At 38.2% G+C, this 17,915-nt stretch overlaps 1 protein-coding gene and 1 pseudogene across 1 annotated transcript; both read left to right on the top strand.

Moving 5' to 3' along the window:
- Positions 1-721: 721 nt before the first annotated feature.
- Positions 722-3,403, top strand: LOC122643714 (annotated as a pseudogene).
- A 5,414-nt stretch (positions 3,404-8,817) lies between these two features.
- On the top strand, positions 8,818-11,674 carry LOC122644007 (mogroside IE synthase-like). Its single transcript, XM_043837600.1, has 2 exons — positions 8,818-9,502; positions 10,878-11,674. The coding sequence occupies exons 1-2, from the start codon at positions 8,843-8,845 to the stop codon at positions 11,607-11,609; spliced, it is 1,392 nt and encodes a 463-aa protein (XP_043693535.1). The 5' UTR covers positions 8,818-8,842; the 3' UTR covers positions 11,610-11,674.
- The last annotated feature ends 6,241 nt before the right edge of the window (positions 11,675-17,915 follow it).

The following is a 17,915-nucleotide window of genomic DNA, read 5'->3' as shown; positions in this document are numbered from 1 at the left end:
TGATGGAATGCAATGTTACAGAGCAGCACAAACCTTTCACAGAAATCCATTCGCAAAGTTGAAAAATGTGATCTCAAAAGATATTGAGGTCACACACCCCTTACGAGTATTGTTCAATTTGCATCCTCTAACGAATTGACCATGCCACTCCAAATGATGAATGTATGTGTCTACAAATCAGATCTTCTACGATCTGACTGCCCGTAGCGGCCTGAGCGGCGTAGACACAAGGCGTTGTGCAATGCCTGCCTTACCCCTAACCGAGCGCCTTGCTTGAGTGGGGGTAAGGCGGTCATTGCGCACCGCCTTATGTTTGCATCGCTCAGGCTGCCCGGACAGCTAGGCTGTAGAAGATCCGGATCCATGTGTCTATCTCTCTCCTCAAATTCAAAAAAAAAATAAATGAATTTTTTTCTTTTCTTTTTTATCCATTTCCTGTCAACCAAGCCTAACCTAAATGACATGTAGTAGACCAGACTGGAGAGTTTACAGAGAAGCAAAGATGAATTGTTTATTTGATTCATTGATAGATGCATATACCCATCAAAGAAACTCAATTCCTTCCAAAAGACTCAGTTTGTGGTTCTTATTGGGGGCAACACCATTTTGACTACATTAAATTGAATTCCAAAACAACTCCCTTTTTCTTGAAAGCCAAGTTAGCACATCTCTTGTCCTGTCAAGACTATTTAGCTACCACTCAATTTCTTCACATTATCTTCACTTGTGCTCTAACAGAGAGAGAGAGAGAGAGAGAGAGAGGTAGATGGAGAAAATGAAGGAAGATGGTGCAGGGGGATGAAACCCATGTTTTAGGTTTCCCATTTCCAGCTCAAGGCCACATAAACCCAATGCTGCAATTCTGTAAGCGTTTAGCCTCAAAGGGACTCGAAGTTTCCTTAGCCATGACCCTCTTCACCATCAAGTCTGCACACAATGAAGTCAGCAATAATGTTAGAGTAGAAGGTATATCTGATGGCTTTGATGAAGGTGGCATTAAGGAAGCTGAAAGCCCAGATGCTTATCTTGACCGTTTCGAGGTCGTGGGTTCACAAAGCTTAGCCGAGCTAATTGAGAAACAAGAAAGCTCTGGTTACCCTTTCAAGTGTCTCATCTATGACCCTGCTATACCTTGGGCACTAGAAGTAGCCAAGCGGTTTGGCTTGGTCACAGCTACCTTCTTCACTCAGTCATGTGCCAATGATGCCATCTACTACAATGTGAAGAAAGGGTTGTTGAGTAATATTCCTGTAGAAGGACCCACTGTTCCCTACCTGGATTGCCAATACTAGGAATCCATGATCTACCATCCTTCATCTATAACTGGGGTTCATATCCAACTTTCCTAGATATTTGTTTGAATCAGTTCCTAAATATTGAGAAAACAAATTTTCTTCTCCTTAACACATTTGACAAGTTGGAAGATGAGGTATGTAGGTCTTTCTATACCTCTTAATACACAGTTTGTTTAATATTAGTTCATTTGCTTAGAATACTTAAACCTCCTTGCTCTGGTAGGAATATTGATGAACTTCTCAAAAAGCCTCAAGCCACCAAATTGAGATGGTTATGCTAATATATATGACTAGAAAAGTCTTCTTTCCAACAACCATTCAACTGTTAAAAAAGACCACCAAGTGAAGAGTGGCTGTAGGTTGGGTTTTAATTATTCAAAGAAAAAACTGTTAATATTTCAAAATTATAGAAATGAAATTCAAGACTGCGTCTGGTATGCATTCTAGGTCGATTTGGCATTCTCGAACGATGAAAACAACTATTTTTATCATCCAAAAATGTGAATTAACTTGAAATGCATATCAAACACTGCCCAAAAGAGTCGTCTTTGTTGATGACTAACACTATAAATCAATGTTGATGGAACACTACACGTCATTCAGTGTTGTATATATCACATCCTCCACTACAATTACAAAATCAGAACAAGTTTAGGAGAGAAACAGTGGGGCTGAGTCATGTCACCGGTCACTCGCCTTATGACCTTAGCTCTCCCTCACTGGTGCAATCGGGGTGGTGTGAATTAGTCTTCCAAAATAAAACAGCCCCTATTGGCCCTCTAGTCCACGTACACTTGCTGACTAGGCCCCGTAGGATACTTTTGGGTTTATGCTTACTTTCATAAACGAAAACCAAAACAAACAGGAGAATTTTGTTTCAAGAGAAGAATTGAGATAGAGAGAAGTAGCAGAGAGAGAGAATCCAAAATTTTTGATGCAAATGGGTGCTATGTGCCACCCTTCTATTTATAGAAGTGCCCTTTTATGACAACCCTTTGAAGTGGTATGCCCCTTTGAAGGATGCACTTCAACTGTGAGGATTTTTAAACTTATGAAATCCGAAAGGAAAGATTCCAAATCAGCCTGGCCCAATTTAGTATGCGCCTGTAAAAAAACACAATCCAGACCATCGAAACATGGTTGAAAGGAGTCTTTCCTCTATGACTCCCTTACCAATCCTCAAGCAATGTGGGACTAAAGTTCTCAAAGCAAAATGCTATATATATGAAAGAGATCATGATTTATCACAACATCTTCTCTTCCATATTACTCTCTTAATTTCCTCCATTTTTTTCCAAGCATGTAAGAAATAATTAAAACTAACCATGGCTGTAAAAATTTTGTTTTCACATTTAACCACTTTTTGGTTACAATAGGTACTGAAATGGATGTTAAAGATATATCCAATGAAGACAATTGGACCAACTGTGCCATCAATTTATCTGGACAAACAGGTAGAAGATGACAAAGATTATGGTCTGAGTCTTTTTGAGTCAAGCAAGGAGACCTGCATGGATTGGTTAAATATGAGAGAAGTTGGATCTGTTATCGATGTATCCTTTGGGAGCATTTCTAAACTTGAGAGGAGCAAATGGAGGAACTAGCATTGGGTTTGAGGAATAGCAATCACTATTTCTTGTGGGTAGTGAGGAAATCTGAGGAAAACAAGCTCCCTCAAAGTTTGGTTGATGAGGATAAGCACTCAGAGAAAGGGTTGGTAGTAGCATGGTGTTCCCAATTGGAGGTGTTGGCTCACAAAGCAGTAGGATGTTTCATGACTCACTGTGGATGGAACTCGACAATCAAGGCTATGAGCTTGGGGGTGCCGATGATCGCAATGCCACAATGGACAGATCAAACCATGATTGCAAAGTTTGTGGTGGACGTATGGGAAGTAGGAGTAAGAGTTAAATTGGATGAGAAGGGGATTGTCAGGAGGGAAGAGATACAGAAATGTGTGAAGGAAGTAATGGACCAGGGAGATAAAGGAGAAATGATTAAGAGAAATGCTTTTAGATGGAAGATGTTGGCCAAAGAAGCTTTAGACGAAGGGGGGGAGTTCGGATAAGAACATTGAAGAATTTGTAGTTTCACTTTTATGTACTTGATTGTATTGTTCTCATTAAAAAATTTGTAGTTGTTTCTTTTACAAGCACTTTAAATTGGTTGATATTTATTAGTGGATTTTCATTCTCTCAAGTGCGGCGCACTGCCCAGTGCATTGGACAATTAAGAGAATAAAAATCAAAGTCTGTAGTGCAGTGCATCGTCCAATGCACTTTAAAGATGTATTCACCGCACTTGAGAGAATAAAAAGTAATTATTATATGATGCAGTGAAAGTTTTGAAGATTTTTTTTTGGCAAGCATAAAGTAATGATATTGTTTCAAGGATAGTACTGAAATGGCAAATCTAGGCCATTCAACTTGGGAGATCTGGTTTAGTCCCACATCGGGTGTGTGCGTGTGATATGTGTTGTATATATTCGTTATTCTAAAGTCCTAAAAGTTGGTTAACCTTTTGAAATTGGGTTGTGGTTTGTGTGATTTATAAAAAAAAGAAAAAAAATTGCATTGCCACCCCCTAAGGTTTGTATTAAATACAAAACAACCCCCTGTGTTTCTAAATTATACAACCGCACCCCCTGAATGGACGATGTTAAATAATACAATAGAAAATGCAAACTTTGCCCTCTTCTAATATCTTTAACCAAAAACTGTTAAATAATACAATATAAGATGCCAACTTTACCCTCTTCTAAGATCATAAATCAAATACCTATTCAAATGGTAATTTTGCCCTTCCATTAAAATAATCCTAATCTAATTTTTTATTTTTCTAACATAAAAAAGTGAGACCGATCACTATTTCTTCCTCTTTTTTTCTCTTCTTCTTCAACCACCGCCCCACCACCACTACAACCTTCGTCCCACTCTTTACGATCAAACCATCACACTTCTGAACCCTCAACAGTAATTCCCAATTTCAGATTCAGAAAATAATTACAGTGGGAAAAACAGTACCCAAATTGGACCTATCGATTGGGGCCACTTAGAGTTTCAGATAAAAAATGAAGAACTGATTTAAAAGTGAGCAAATAGCCCCAAAAAATTTCTTTCTACCAAAAAAAAAAAATAGCCCCAATATTGCAATCAAGTGAAGCTCTAACAGCGGGGATAAAGCTCTTAAAATTTCAAATCGATCTAATGATTCAGTACTGAGATATGAGAAATCTTGATCTAGGGCTCAGTTTAGGGATATTTCGGTTGGAGGAGGGAGGCAGGATAAAATATTTAACAGATATCTATTATTGTTAATTATTGATATATTTTTATGCTGCAATGTCTGAACCCATTCAACTTCCACGAACAAATAAAGTTTTATACAATTCAATGGATTTCTTGAAGCACAGAATATAGATTCCTGTTTTTTTATTATGAAACTGTAGCTGCAAACTCAGATTTTCCTCAAACTTTGGTCTTCAACAGATTGCAGGTTGGGCAGATCGATCTTCTTGAAGTTGCAGGAATTTCTCTCCAATAAGCGAGATCTTGGAGCATAGCTCCTCGGGAGACAAGAATCGTCGAAATCTTTGGCGTTCATCAATGCCATCGAGGACATATCGGCTCCTGACACAGCCACCACAGTCTTCCCTCTAGGAGATTTCAACGGTTTATCCATTTATGCCCTCTAGGTTTCTTACCATCGATTAGAGCTGTGCTAGAAGCTGCATCTTCTGAAAGACTTCGCCGCAGATTGGGCATGGCAAGCTGCGTCTTCTGAAAGACGAGATGGAGTAGAGGGCGAGAGAGAGGAGAAAGCTTTCACTTCTTCTTTAAAGTACGATCGGTACTTGGGGACATGAAGCAATCCAAATGGAAGAGGAGAAGAACCAGAGAGATGAAACAACCACTGAAGAAGTACTTCATAGCCGCCATAACTAAGGGAGATTATGCTCTGAAAAACCCTAAACCCTCTTTCTGAGGAGCAAAGGAAGGGAGATGTGAAGTTAGGGATGGCCGGACAAAATGGTAAGCTCACACATTGGAAGGGGTATATTAATCATTTGAAGACAAACTTAATCAACAACATAATATCTTTTAACGGAATGGGGCGGACGGTAACAACAAACCAAAATTCAAGGGGTGTGGTTGTATAATTTAAAAACACAGGGGATCACTCTGTATTTAACATAAAACTGAAAAAGTCACAGTGTAATTTTTCTGAAAAAAATCTCCAGAGATCTAAGATTAGTAACTCTAGGAATAAAAAATTTCCTATCTACCTAGTTGTGGTCCAATCCCACCGCATCAAGTGTATTAAGATTGTGATGGTAAGATTGTGATGGGATTGTGATGGGTTTCACCATGGGGTGAAACAATAAATGGAGCTGACTAATGTTTTTATTTTTTTTTCAATTGTTCAACATGGCCGCCCCACAATCTCAACAAACATAATGGGTTAGGAATGGACCACAATCGGATAGTAGAAATATTCCGGCTAGCCAATTTGCAGAAAAATTTTACCCACCATCTTTATAGCACCTTGTCGACTTGAGCTCCTCCTCAGGGAGCCCAGTGCCTAGGGAGTGTCCAGGGAACATCTAGCAGTTAGGTTGTGCCACACACATCAGGTAAAGTAATTACTACATTCCCATTGTAGGAACCCTTGGTAAAATTGTTCCTCATCTATGATAGGAACTCATTCCTCTACATCCATATTTTTTTTACCACATGGACAAATGATGTGACTATTTTGATCATAAAATTATTTATCAATAATCAAATTCTTTTTATAAAAAATGGTACAGAAATATTCATATATTCAAAGGAATTTTTACCTATTATTCCATGGATCAATTATGGATTACTTCTGCAGAACGTTGTCAAATAGGGCTTAAGAGGCCATTAATTAATATATGGGAAAAAAAAGAAGGTTGTCATGCTGGGTGGTGCCTACACCCAAACACAAGAAGGGAAAAATGATTGCAAATGGCCACCCCTACTCTTCATGAAATGAAAACTCTCACCCCTATTGGATGCGCTTGCGTGTTCACATTGGCTCCCATGCTGGTATAAGAACCTCGCAGCGTAGTAGCGATCCCCCTCCCTAGATGGGAGTAATATACTTTTGTCTTTAAAAATAAGACTCCAAATGAAGCTGTTAGCATCATCTTACCCAAACTTAAGAGTTCAATGATCTATATCACAACTTATATGCCCGTAGTCAATCCAGGGGTTGAGATATCAGTATCAATTTCTGCTGATACTGATTTGGATTGGCCGGTATCAGCCTGAATCGATCAATTTTACCCCTATTTTTCATTAAAAATCAAGTTTTTTTTTGATGATTTTACCCTTGATCCTATACCAATACCTAGTCCAATATCGTCTAGGCCAGGTATCAGTATTGGCCTTCACCGATATCAATACAATCAAGCCGATCCGATACTGATATCAATCCATGAGTCAATCCCACTGTTCTACCTCTCTATATTGGTGGTTAACTGGTTATTTAGTCTAAAAAAAAAAGCAGAAGAAGCTGCAAACCTTTAACTCCTAGTTTAACTTTGTAGGTCCATTTTTTTTTCCCCAAGTTTGAGTAAACTAGGAATCCATTACAACAGAAAAAACACTTTCAAAATTCAATCCAGCTTCTTTTGTGATCCAATTGATGTTTTCTAACGGAGTCGTTCAACAATGGCAAATAAAAACCATGACTGGTAGTTACGACTTATGTGCTCTGAAGTTCTAGTAGATTGTCAAGACCGTTGGATGTCACATCGCCTGTGAATGAGATCTCCGTTTAGTCTAAACATATGCTTAGTTAGGAAAAAAGATCTCCACTTGGTGGTGTTCTCTATGCCCTCTCACAGGGCACTGTGAGATGACCCGTCTACCCTTGAGTAGATGATACCCAAACATACTCACCCATTGGCCCAGACACTTGTGTAGAGACCATACGATCAAATAGAGTCTCTCGCCCATTTAGTAAATCCCTCAATTTAATAGACCAATTTTTTGAAAAGGAAATCTAACATGATATCAAAGCAAATCTATTGATCATGCTTCGTCCTATCATGAACCTCGTGGTCCCTCTACTCATTTTTTTTTTAATTAAAAAAAAATTTTAATTAAAAATATAAGAAATATCTACATAGCCTATATAATACAAAATTACAGTGCTTTCTCATGGCATGATGGGCCATACGTCTGACTAAAATAATAGTTTGTGAATCTTCTTTAATACAAAATAGTAACCCAGTGAGACCAAACTCTCTGTGTACCTATATTTAATAGCTCTAATTCATGCACAAAATTTCCTTGGCTGTCAGCCTACAACATTCTTGGTACAAGTGTAGCAGCAAAATTTTTTCCCTAATTTAAGACACATATGGCCCTAGTGCATCTTGGTGGGATGGATGACCTGATCAGGTAAGACTTGTAAAGGATATATCTTGGAATGCAAGAGGGAGAGATGAGAATTGTTGTAAAATTAATGGAATGCAATGTTACAGAGTAGCACAAACCTTCACAGAAATCCATTCGTAAGGTTGAAAAATGTGATCTCAAAAGATTTTGAGGTCACACACCCCTTACAAGTATTGTTCAATTTGCATCCTCTAACGAATTGACCATGCCACTCCAAATGATTAATGTATCTGTCTACAATTCAGATATTTTACGATCTGACTGTCTGTAACGGCCTGAGCAGTGCATACACAAGGCATTGTGCAATGTCTGCCTTACCCCTGCCCGAGTGCTTTGCCCAAGTGGGGGTAAGGCGGTCATTGCGCACCGCCTTATGTCTGCACCGCTCAGGCTGCCCGGACAGCTAGGCCGTGGAAGATCCGGATCCATGTGTCTATCTCTCTCCTCAAATTAAAAAAAAAAAAAATAATTAAAATATTTCTTTTCTTTTTTATCCATTTCTTGTCAACCAAACCTAACCTAAATGACATGTAGTAGACCAGACTGGAGAGTTTACAGAGAAGCAAAGATGAATTGTTTATTTGATTCATTGACTTGGGGAGAAAGAAAGACTACCTCAACCCCCAAATTTCGTCAAAACGCATGCCTTAACTTTGTCCCCATGGAAAACCTATATCTCATTCTCACCATCCACACAAAAAAAAATCCCACCTAACTGAGCAACGATGAATTGTTTATTAAATTATTTGACCATGGAGGAAATGTGAGTTCATAGTCAAACACTTGTGAGTGATTCCAATTGAAAACGTAGGCAGTGACGTCAAATTCACTAAAGCAGCCAAAAACATAGATAGATGCATATACCCAATTACCCATCAAAGAAACTCAATTCCTTCCAAAAGACTTGTTCAAAGATATGTTTTAAACAGTTTGTGATTCTTATTAGGGGCAACCCCATTTTGACTACATTAAATTGAATTCCCAAAAGAACTGTCTTTCTTTTTCTTGAAAGCCAAGTTAGCACATCCCTTGTCCTGTCAGGACTATTTAGCTACCACTCAATTTCTTCACATTATCTTGACTTGTGCTCTAATAGAGAGAGAGAGAGAGAGGTAGATGGAGAAAATGAAGGAAGAGGGTGCAGGGGATGAAACCCATGTTTTAGCTTTCCCAATTCCAGCTCAAGGCCACATAAACCCATTGCTGCAATTCTGTAAGCGTTTAGCCTCCAAGAGACTCAAAGTTACCTTAGCTTTGACCCTCTCCACCATCAAGTCTGCACACAATGAAGTCAGCAATAATGTTAGAGTTGAAGGTATATCTGATGGCTTTGATGAAGGTGGCATTAAGGAAGCTGAAAGCCCAGATGCTTATTTTGAGCATTTTGAGGTCGTTGGTTCACAAAGCTTAGCCGAACTAATCAAGAAACAAGAAAGCTCTAGTTACCCTTTCAAGGGTCTCATCTATGACTCTCATATACCTTGGGCACTAGAAGTAGCCAAGCGATATGGGTTGGTCACAGCTTCCTTCTTCACTCAGTCTTGTGCCAATGATGCCATCTACTACAATGCGAAGAAAGGGTTCTTGAGTATTCCTGTAGAAGGACCCACTGTCTCCCTACCTGGATTGCCAATACTAGAAATCCATGATCTCTCATCCTTCATCTATAACTGGGGTTCATATCCAACTTTCCTAGATGCTGTTTTGAACCAGTTCAAAAATGTTGAGAAAGCAGATTGTCTTCTCCTTAACACGTTTGACAAGTTGGAAGATGAGGTATGTAGGTCTTGCTATCCCTCTTAATACACAGTTTGTTTATTATTAGTTCATTTGCTTAGAATACTTAAACCTCCTTGCTCTGATAGGAATGTTGATGAACTTCTCAAAAAGCCTCAAGCCACCAAATTGAGATGGTTATGCTAATATAACTAGAAAGTCTTCTTTCCAACAACCATTCAACTGTTAAAAAAGACCACCAAGTGAAGAGTGGCTGTAGATCGATTTTGCACTCTCGGGCGATAAAAACAATTATTGTTATCATCCAAAAATCCGAATTGACTTAAGACTGCATTCCAAGAATGCATATCAAACGCTGCCCAAAAGAGTCATCTTTGTTGATGACTAACACTATTAATCAATGTTGATGGAACACTGATCGTCGTTCAGTGTTGTATATATCATGTCCTCCACTACAATCACAAAATCAGAATAAGGTAAGGAGAGAAACAGTGGGGCTGAGTCATGCCACCGGTCACTCTCCTTATGACCTTAGCTCCCCTAGTGAAATCGGGGTAGTGTGAATTAGTCTTCCAAAATAAAACAGCTCCTATTGGCCCTCTAGTCCATGTTTGCTCGCTGACTAGGCCCCATAGGAAACTTTTGGGGTTATGTTTATTTTCAAAAACAAAAACCAAAACAAAAAGGAGGATTTCATTTTAATAGAAGAATTGAGATAGAGAAAAAGAGCAAAGAGAGCTAGAATCCGAAATTTTTTATGCAAATGAGTGTTAGTTATGTGCTACCCTTCTATTTATAGGGGTGCCCTTTCATGACAACCCTTTGAAGTGGCATGCCCCAAGGATTTTTAACCTTATGAAATCCAAAAGGATCGGAAAGATTCCAAATCAGCCTGGCCCAGCTCAGCAAGCCCATGTAAAAATAAAACCCAAACCATCGAAATAGCCAAGGAAATGGAATAATTCACTTCCCCTTTGGGTTCATAAATACCCTCCTAGGGTATAGTATTTTCTAAAATACTCTTTTAAGATCCCATTTCCTTGGCTGCCAACCTTATAGCAGGAACATTCCTGCTACAGGTGTAGCAGCAAAATTTTGTTCATCGAAACATGGGTGAAGGGAGTCTTTCCTCTAAGACTCCCTTACCAATCCTCAAGCAATGTGGGACTAAAGTTCTCAAAGCAAAATGCTATATATATGAAATCATGATTTATCACAACATCATTTCTTCCATATTACTCTCTTAATTTCCTTCATTTTTTTCCAAACATGTAAGAAATAATTATAAACTAACCATGGCTGTGCAAATTTTGTTTTCACATGTTCATTTTTAATTATGATGGTAACCCATCAAATAGTTACTCAAATATTAATTGCTTTTTTGATATCATTAACCACTTTTTGGTTACAATAGGTACTGAAATGGATGTCAAAGATATATCCAATCAAGACAATTGGACCAACTGTGCCATCAATTTATCTGGACAAACAGGTAGAAGATGACAAAGATTATGGTCTGAGTCTTTTTGAGTCAAGCAAGGAGACCTGCATGGATTGGTTAAATATGAGAGAAGCTGGATCTGTTACCTATGTATCCTTTGGGAGCATGTGTGAACTTGGAGAGGAGCAGATGGAGGAACTAGCATTGGGTTTGAGGAATAGCAATCATTATTTCTTGTGGGTAGTGAGGAAATCTGAGGAAAACAAGCTCCCTAAGAGTTTGGTTGCTGAGGATAAGTACTCAGAGAAAGGGTTGGTAGTAGCATGGTGTTCCCAATTGGAGGTGTTGGCTCACAAAGCAGTAGGATGTTTCATGACTCACTGTGGATGGAATTCGACAATCGAGGCTGTGAGTTTGGGGGTGCCAATGATCGCGATGCCACAATGGACAGATCAACCCATGAATGCAAAGTTTGTGGTGGATGTATGGGAAGTAGGAGTAAGAGTTAAATTGGATGAAAAGGGGATTGTTAGGAGGGAAGAGATAGAGAAATGTGTGAAGGAAGTTATGGATCAGGGAGATAGAGGAGAACAGATTAAGAGAAATGCTTTTAGATGGAAGGTGCTCGCCAAAGAGGCTGTAGATGAAGGGGGAAGTTCAGATAAGAACATTGAAGATTTTGTAGTTTCACTTTTATGTACTTGATTGTGTTGTTCTCATTAAAGAATTTGTAGTTGTTTCTTTTACAAGCACTTTAAATTGGTTGATATTTATAAGTAGATTTTCATCCTCTCAAGTGCGGTGCACTATCCAGTGCATCTTTAAAGTACATTGGACACTTGGGAGAATAAAAATCCAAGTTTGTAGTGCGGTGCACCGTCCGATACACTCTAAAAATGCATTCACCGCACTAGAGAGAATAAAAAGTCTTCAATTATTATATTTTGCAGTGAAAGTTTTGAAGATATTTTTTTTTGGCAAGCATAAATTAATGATATTTTTTCAAGGAGAGTGCTGAAATGGCAAATCTAGGCCATTCAACTTGGGAGATCTGGTTTAATCCCACATCAGGTGTGTGCGCATGGTATGTGTTGTGTATATTCGTCATTCCAAGGTCCTAAAAGTTTGTTAACCTTTTGGGATTGGGATGTAGTATGTGTGATTTATAAAATTAAAAATATCCGGAGATCTAAGATTAGTAACTCTATAGGGATAAAAAATTTCCTATCTACCTAGTTGTGGTCCAATCCCAGCACACCACGTGTGTTAAGATTGTGATGGGGCTCACCATGTGGTGAGACAATAAATGGAGCTGACTAATGTTTTTTTTTTTTTTTTTTCATCAATTGTTCAACACAGGCGCACCACAATCTCAACACACATAGTGGGTTGGGAATGGACCACAATCGGGTAGTAGGAATATTCCAGCTAGCCAATTTGCAGGAAAATTTTATCCATCATCTCTATAGCACCTTGTCAACTTGAGCTCCTCCCTAGGGAGCCCAGTGCGCAGAGAGTACCCAGGGGGCATCTAGCCATTGGGTTGTGCCGCACACATCATATGGTTATTACATTCCCATTGCAGGAACCCTTGGTAAAATTGTTCCTCGCCTATGATAGGAACTCATTCCTCCACATCCATATTTTTTTTTACCACGTGAACAAATGATGTGGCTATTTCGACCATAAAATTATTTATTAATAATCAAATTCTTTTTATAAAAATGGGTACAGAACTATTCATATATTTAAAGAAATTTTTACCTATTATTCCATGGATCAATTATGGATTACTCCCGTAGAACGTTGTCAAATGGTGCTTTAGAGGCCACTAATTAATAGATGGAAAAAAAAAAAAAAAAAAAAAAAAGGTTTTTAACAAATGTCCTTCTGAAAATGTTCATTTGTCTAAATGCCCTTTATAACTTTTCTAATTATAAATTCTTTCTTATTTATAAAACATTGTAGCATTTTGGTCCAATCCGTTAGAATGGAATGTTAGAGGTTAGTTTTAGGAAATTTAATGACTAAAATGCCCTTCTAATTAAAATCCATTAAAATTAAAAAATAAGATGACCAAATTGCCCTCATCTTCCTAATGAATCCTTTAGGGTTTGAAACTGAAAATCAATCCCTAAACCATTTGGGGAAAATGAATCCTAAAATCAAGATTTTATCCAAAGAATCCAGAATAGATGAACATGAAAGAAAAAGATAACATAACTGACTGAAATTATGAAGCAAATTTGACTGACAATGGCTCATGTTACTTACAGCGGCAGGGGACACAACAACTCTGCAGATCTAGAGCTTATCACTTCAGCTAGTGATGATACTGTAGGAGAAGACAAAATCATGAAGGATATAATAATAGTTGGAAAGCAAATAGAGATGCAGTTAGTTTATTGATGGAATCCATCCAGAAAGACCTTAAAGAGGGGCTTACCTTGCCTCCCAATGCAGCATCTTCCGAGTTCACACGCCCGTGCGCAAAGTAAAACCTGAAGCTTACACACCTCGCATGGTTTCAATCGGCCCTTTTCAACGCTCTGAGAAACAATTACAGCCCATGGAAGCACAAAAGTTGCGGAATCTAAATGATTTTCTCAGCCGGGAATCTCGGGCAACTTTGGGCGATTATGTTAAGGCTATAACCCTAAAGCAATAAAATCCCTGGAAGATCTCGATTACGATGCTTTTCTGAAGTACCAAAGAATGTCTTTGATTTTATCATCTGTGATTAGTCAAACCGTTAGTCGAGGAGGCGGAAGTCACAATTAAAGATGAAGACACTCCAGCAGCAGTGGAAGAACCAAAGCAGGGAAAAGGGGCAGGATCGATGATGAAGGGGAAGGAAAACCGTACGGCCAGTACTTGGCTCACACCAACTCCAATCAAAATCATTCCATTCGTTTCATGGATTTGTTCTTCATTTTGTCAAATTTGCTTCATAATTTCAGTCATTTATGTTCTCAATTCTTCTTTTTCATGTTCATCTATTCTGGATTCTTTGGATAAAATCTTGATTTTAGAGTTCATCTTCCCCAAATGATTTAGGGACGATTTGGAAAAGATGATGGCAATTTGATCATCTTATTTTTAACTTTAGTGGGATTTAATTAGAAGGGCATTTTAATCATTACATTCCCTAAAACTAATTTCTAATATCTTATTTTAACAGATTGGATCAAAATGCTACAACGTTTTGAATATAAGGAGGCATTTGCAATTAAAAAAGTTGTAAAAGAGCATTTGGACAAATGGACATTTTCAAAGGGGCATTTATTAAAAACCCAAAAAAGAAGGTTGTCTCTGCGTGGTGCCTGAACCCAAAAACACAAGATGGAGAAATGATTGCAAATGACTGCCCCTACTCTTCATGAAATGATAAATCTCACCTCTATTGGATGCCTTTGCGTGCTCACATATTGGCTCCCATATTGGTATAAGAACCACACAGCGTAGCAGCGATCCCCCTCCCTAGATGGATATAATATACTTTTGTTTTTAAAAAATAAGACTCCAAATGAAGTTGTTAGCATCATCTTACACAAACTCAAGAGTTCAATCATCTAAATCAAATGGTTCAAGATGTTTTGAACAGCTTATATGCTCGTAGTCAATCCAGGGATTGAGATGTCGGTATCAGTTTCTGTTGATACTAATTTGGATTGGTCGGTACCAGTCCGAATCGGTCAATTTTACCCCTATTTTTCTTTAAAAATCAAGCCTTTTTATTTTATTTTATGATTTTACCCTTGATCCTATACCAATACATAGTCCAAGATCGTCCAGGTATCAATATCAGCCTTGACCGATATCGATACGATCAAGCCGATCCGATATTGATACCTCAATCCATAAGTCAATCCCAGTGTTCTACCTCTATACAGTGGTTTTTTTTTTTTTTTTTGGAAAAAGAGCAATTTTATTGATCCTCTATATAGTGGTTATTTAGTCTAAAAAAAACAAAAGAAGAAGCTGCAGACCGAAACGTTATTGTCTCATGTTCACTGTCCGAACAGGATCGTCCTGTCCCCTCACATGGGGGTGCGAAATGACGACCTAACCCTTGTCCGAACACACTGCCCGAAGGAGGTTAAGTCGTCATTTCGCTCCCCATATGAAGAGATAGGACGATCCTGTTCAGGCAACGAACAGAAGAAGATAAAAATTACTGCAAACCTTTAACTCCTAGTTTGACATTTTAGGTCCATTTTTTTCTCCCCAAGTTTGAGTAACCTAGGAATCCATTACAATAGAAAAAAAACACTTTCAAATTTCAATCCAGCTTCTTTTGTGATCCAAATTGATGTTTTCTAATGGAGTCGTTCAACAATGGCAAATAAAAACCATGACTGGTAGTTACGACTTATGTGCTTTGAAGTTCTAATAGATTGTCAACACCGTTGGATGTCACATCGCCTGTGAATGAGATCTCCGTTTGGTCTAAGCATATGCTTAGTTAGGGAAAAAGATCTCTACTTGGTGGTGTTTCCTACGCCCTCTCACAGGCACTGTGAGATGATGCATCTATCCTTTGGTAGATGATACCCAGACGCGTTAATCCATTGGCCCAGACGCTTGTGCCGAGACCATGCTACCAAATAGAGTCTCTTGCCCACTTAGTAAATACCTCAATTTAATAGACCAATTTTTCGAAAAGGAAATCTAACATGGTATCAAAGCAAGTCTTTTGATCATGCTTCGTCCCATCATATACCTTGTGGTCCCTCTACTCTCTGTTTTTTTTTTTAATTAGAAAAAATAATTGGTTAAAAATATGATAAATATCTATATAGTCTATATAATACAAAATTACGGTGCTTTCTAATGGCATGATGGGCCATACGTTTGACTAAAATAATAGTTTGTGAATTTTCTTTAATACAAAATAGTAACCCAGGGAGACCAAACTCTCTGTGGTACCTATACTTAATAGGTCTAACTCATGCACAAAATTTCAAAACTTACGAGGGTATTTATGAACCAAATGGAGAAGTGACAGATTCCATTTTCTTGACTGTCATCCTAGTAGCAAGAACATTCTTGATACAAGTATAGCACCAAAATTTTTTCCCTAATTTAGGACACATATGGCCATAGTGCATCTTGGTGGGATGGATGAGCCGATCAAGTAAGACTTGTAGATGATACATCTCGGTGGGATGGATGACCTAAATAGATAAAACTTGTAGATGTGGAGTCAACATAAAAAAAAACATTTTTATTTAGGGAAAAGATTTGTGTGTCATCGGGCTGGTGAATACTAATAGCTTCTCTATTTATCTCACTTTTTTTTTGGTAAAAATTTTTTTTATTGAATAAAACCTTTAGGGAGGTAAGTACAACAAGCATCAAACAATAAATTAAACAACAAAAAGGACGGTGGGTTCTCAAATAGTTAAGCTACTTGAATGAACACCAACCGTAGCTAAGGCGTCTGCAACAAAATTGCCCTCCCTTAGTGTATGACTATGAGTGAAGGAGACTTGCTGAATACGAGACAGTAGCATGTTGCAATCAGTCTATCTCACTCTCTTTCTCAAAGTAACCATGTAGTTCGTCTCCTCCACTTCATTGGTGTGCTCCCCCCCCCCTCCTTGCTCAAAACCTTTTTCTTATATTTTAAAGGGAAAAAATTGGGCATGCCACCAGGGACCTAGTGTGTGTCATCCTCTATCCTTTCTCTTTGGAAAAGACCCTCTTACCTTCTCGTGTCTAACCCTATGATTGGTATATGATGCTAGTCTACCGAAAGTTGGCGGCATATTCAACCTTTAAAACATATTTTTTTAGTAATAAAATAAAACAAAAAATCCTACGATTCCATGGATTTGCTTTATGGTATCGGTGCTAGTATCAATCACCACTGATATCGATTCTGATACTGATATAGATTTACCGTATCAAGCTCAATTGGATGTTTTTGCCCCCAATAGTCTAATACAAGCCCTCCTTGGTTTTTGTACCACCAATTTGGGAAAAAAATTTCATGCAACTCAACCACCTGAATCGTATGTATTTCTAGAAACGCAAATGGTGTTGCCCACTCTCTAACCTGGAAGGTTCTGTCTTTGACATGTAAGACAGTTTGACCGTTTTTGTCTTCCTGGCTTCTAGATCTCTGTAGTTGAGAAGCCTCGTGCTCTTCATGCCTTTGAGTTTACTAAAATCTCTATTTACCAAAAAAAGCAATCAATAAATTGATCTCCTTTTCCAATGAGTTCATAAATGGGATCTTTATCCTTTGCGGTTCCTATGTGGTACAGTTCCTGTAATTCTTCTCATATGGAGTAAAAATGACCACCTTACCTCCTGCCCGAACACATTGCTAGGGTGGGATCCACCCCTCGCACTAGGGAACTGTACCGGGTAGAAATCGCAGGAGATAATTTTCCTCGCAAATACCCCTTTAGGTTTTAGTATTTTGCAAAATACCCCTTTTTCCATTTGGTCACCTGCAAGTACGCCAGCAGGAAAATTTTGTCCACCAAGTCGATCCCATTCATCCCAAGACCTAATCCATGCGCGTTCCCTTCTTTCTCTCTCTATTGAGTTTCGTGATTCGTATCGCTTTAGTGAACCCAACGTGCGAGTTCGTGATCGTCGTTGTCGATCAAGAAAATGTCAATCAATTAAAATATTGATTTTAAAAAAAAATCTATTTGAGATTCAGAAAATCCTTACCTTGGGAATCGCAGCCGTACCTTCTCTGCTAAGGAATTTACGTTAATCATTTCAGGCTTTAAAAAGTTCATTCCCATTTTGAAATCAACCGAAGTAGTTGGAATTTCAGACTACTTCGGCTTTTATTCTTTTCCTGACCCTTTTTTTGGAGTGATTCTGAAGCTTGGTTTTGCTTTAATTCTATTTGGGAATTTAAGTTTGGTTGCGAAGGTTTAGAAATTTTTTATTTTGAAGATTTGGGTTTTATATGAAAATATTCTAAGAACTATAGTTTTAGGGCTCGATTGCCTTCAGGATTCTTCACACATCATTTGCGGTTAG

Source organism: Telopea speciosissima, chromosome 10, assembly GCF_018873765.1.
Source record: "Telopea speciosissima isolate NSW1024214 ecotype Mountain lineage chromosome 10, Tspe_v1, whole genome shotgun sequence".
Lineage (NCBI taxonomy): Eukaryota > Viridiplantae > Streptophyta > Magnoliopsida > Proteales > Proteaceae > Telopea > Telopea speciosissima.
This window is presented reverse-complemented; position numbering and strand designations above follow the sequence as displayed.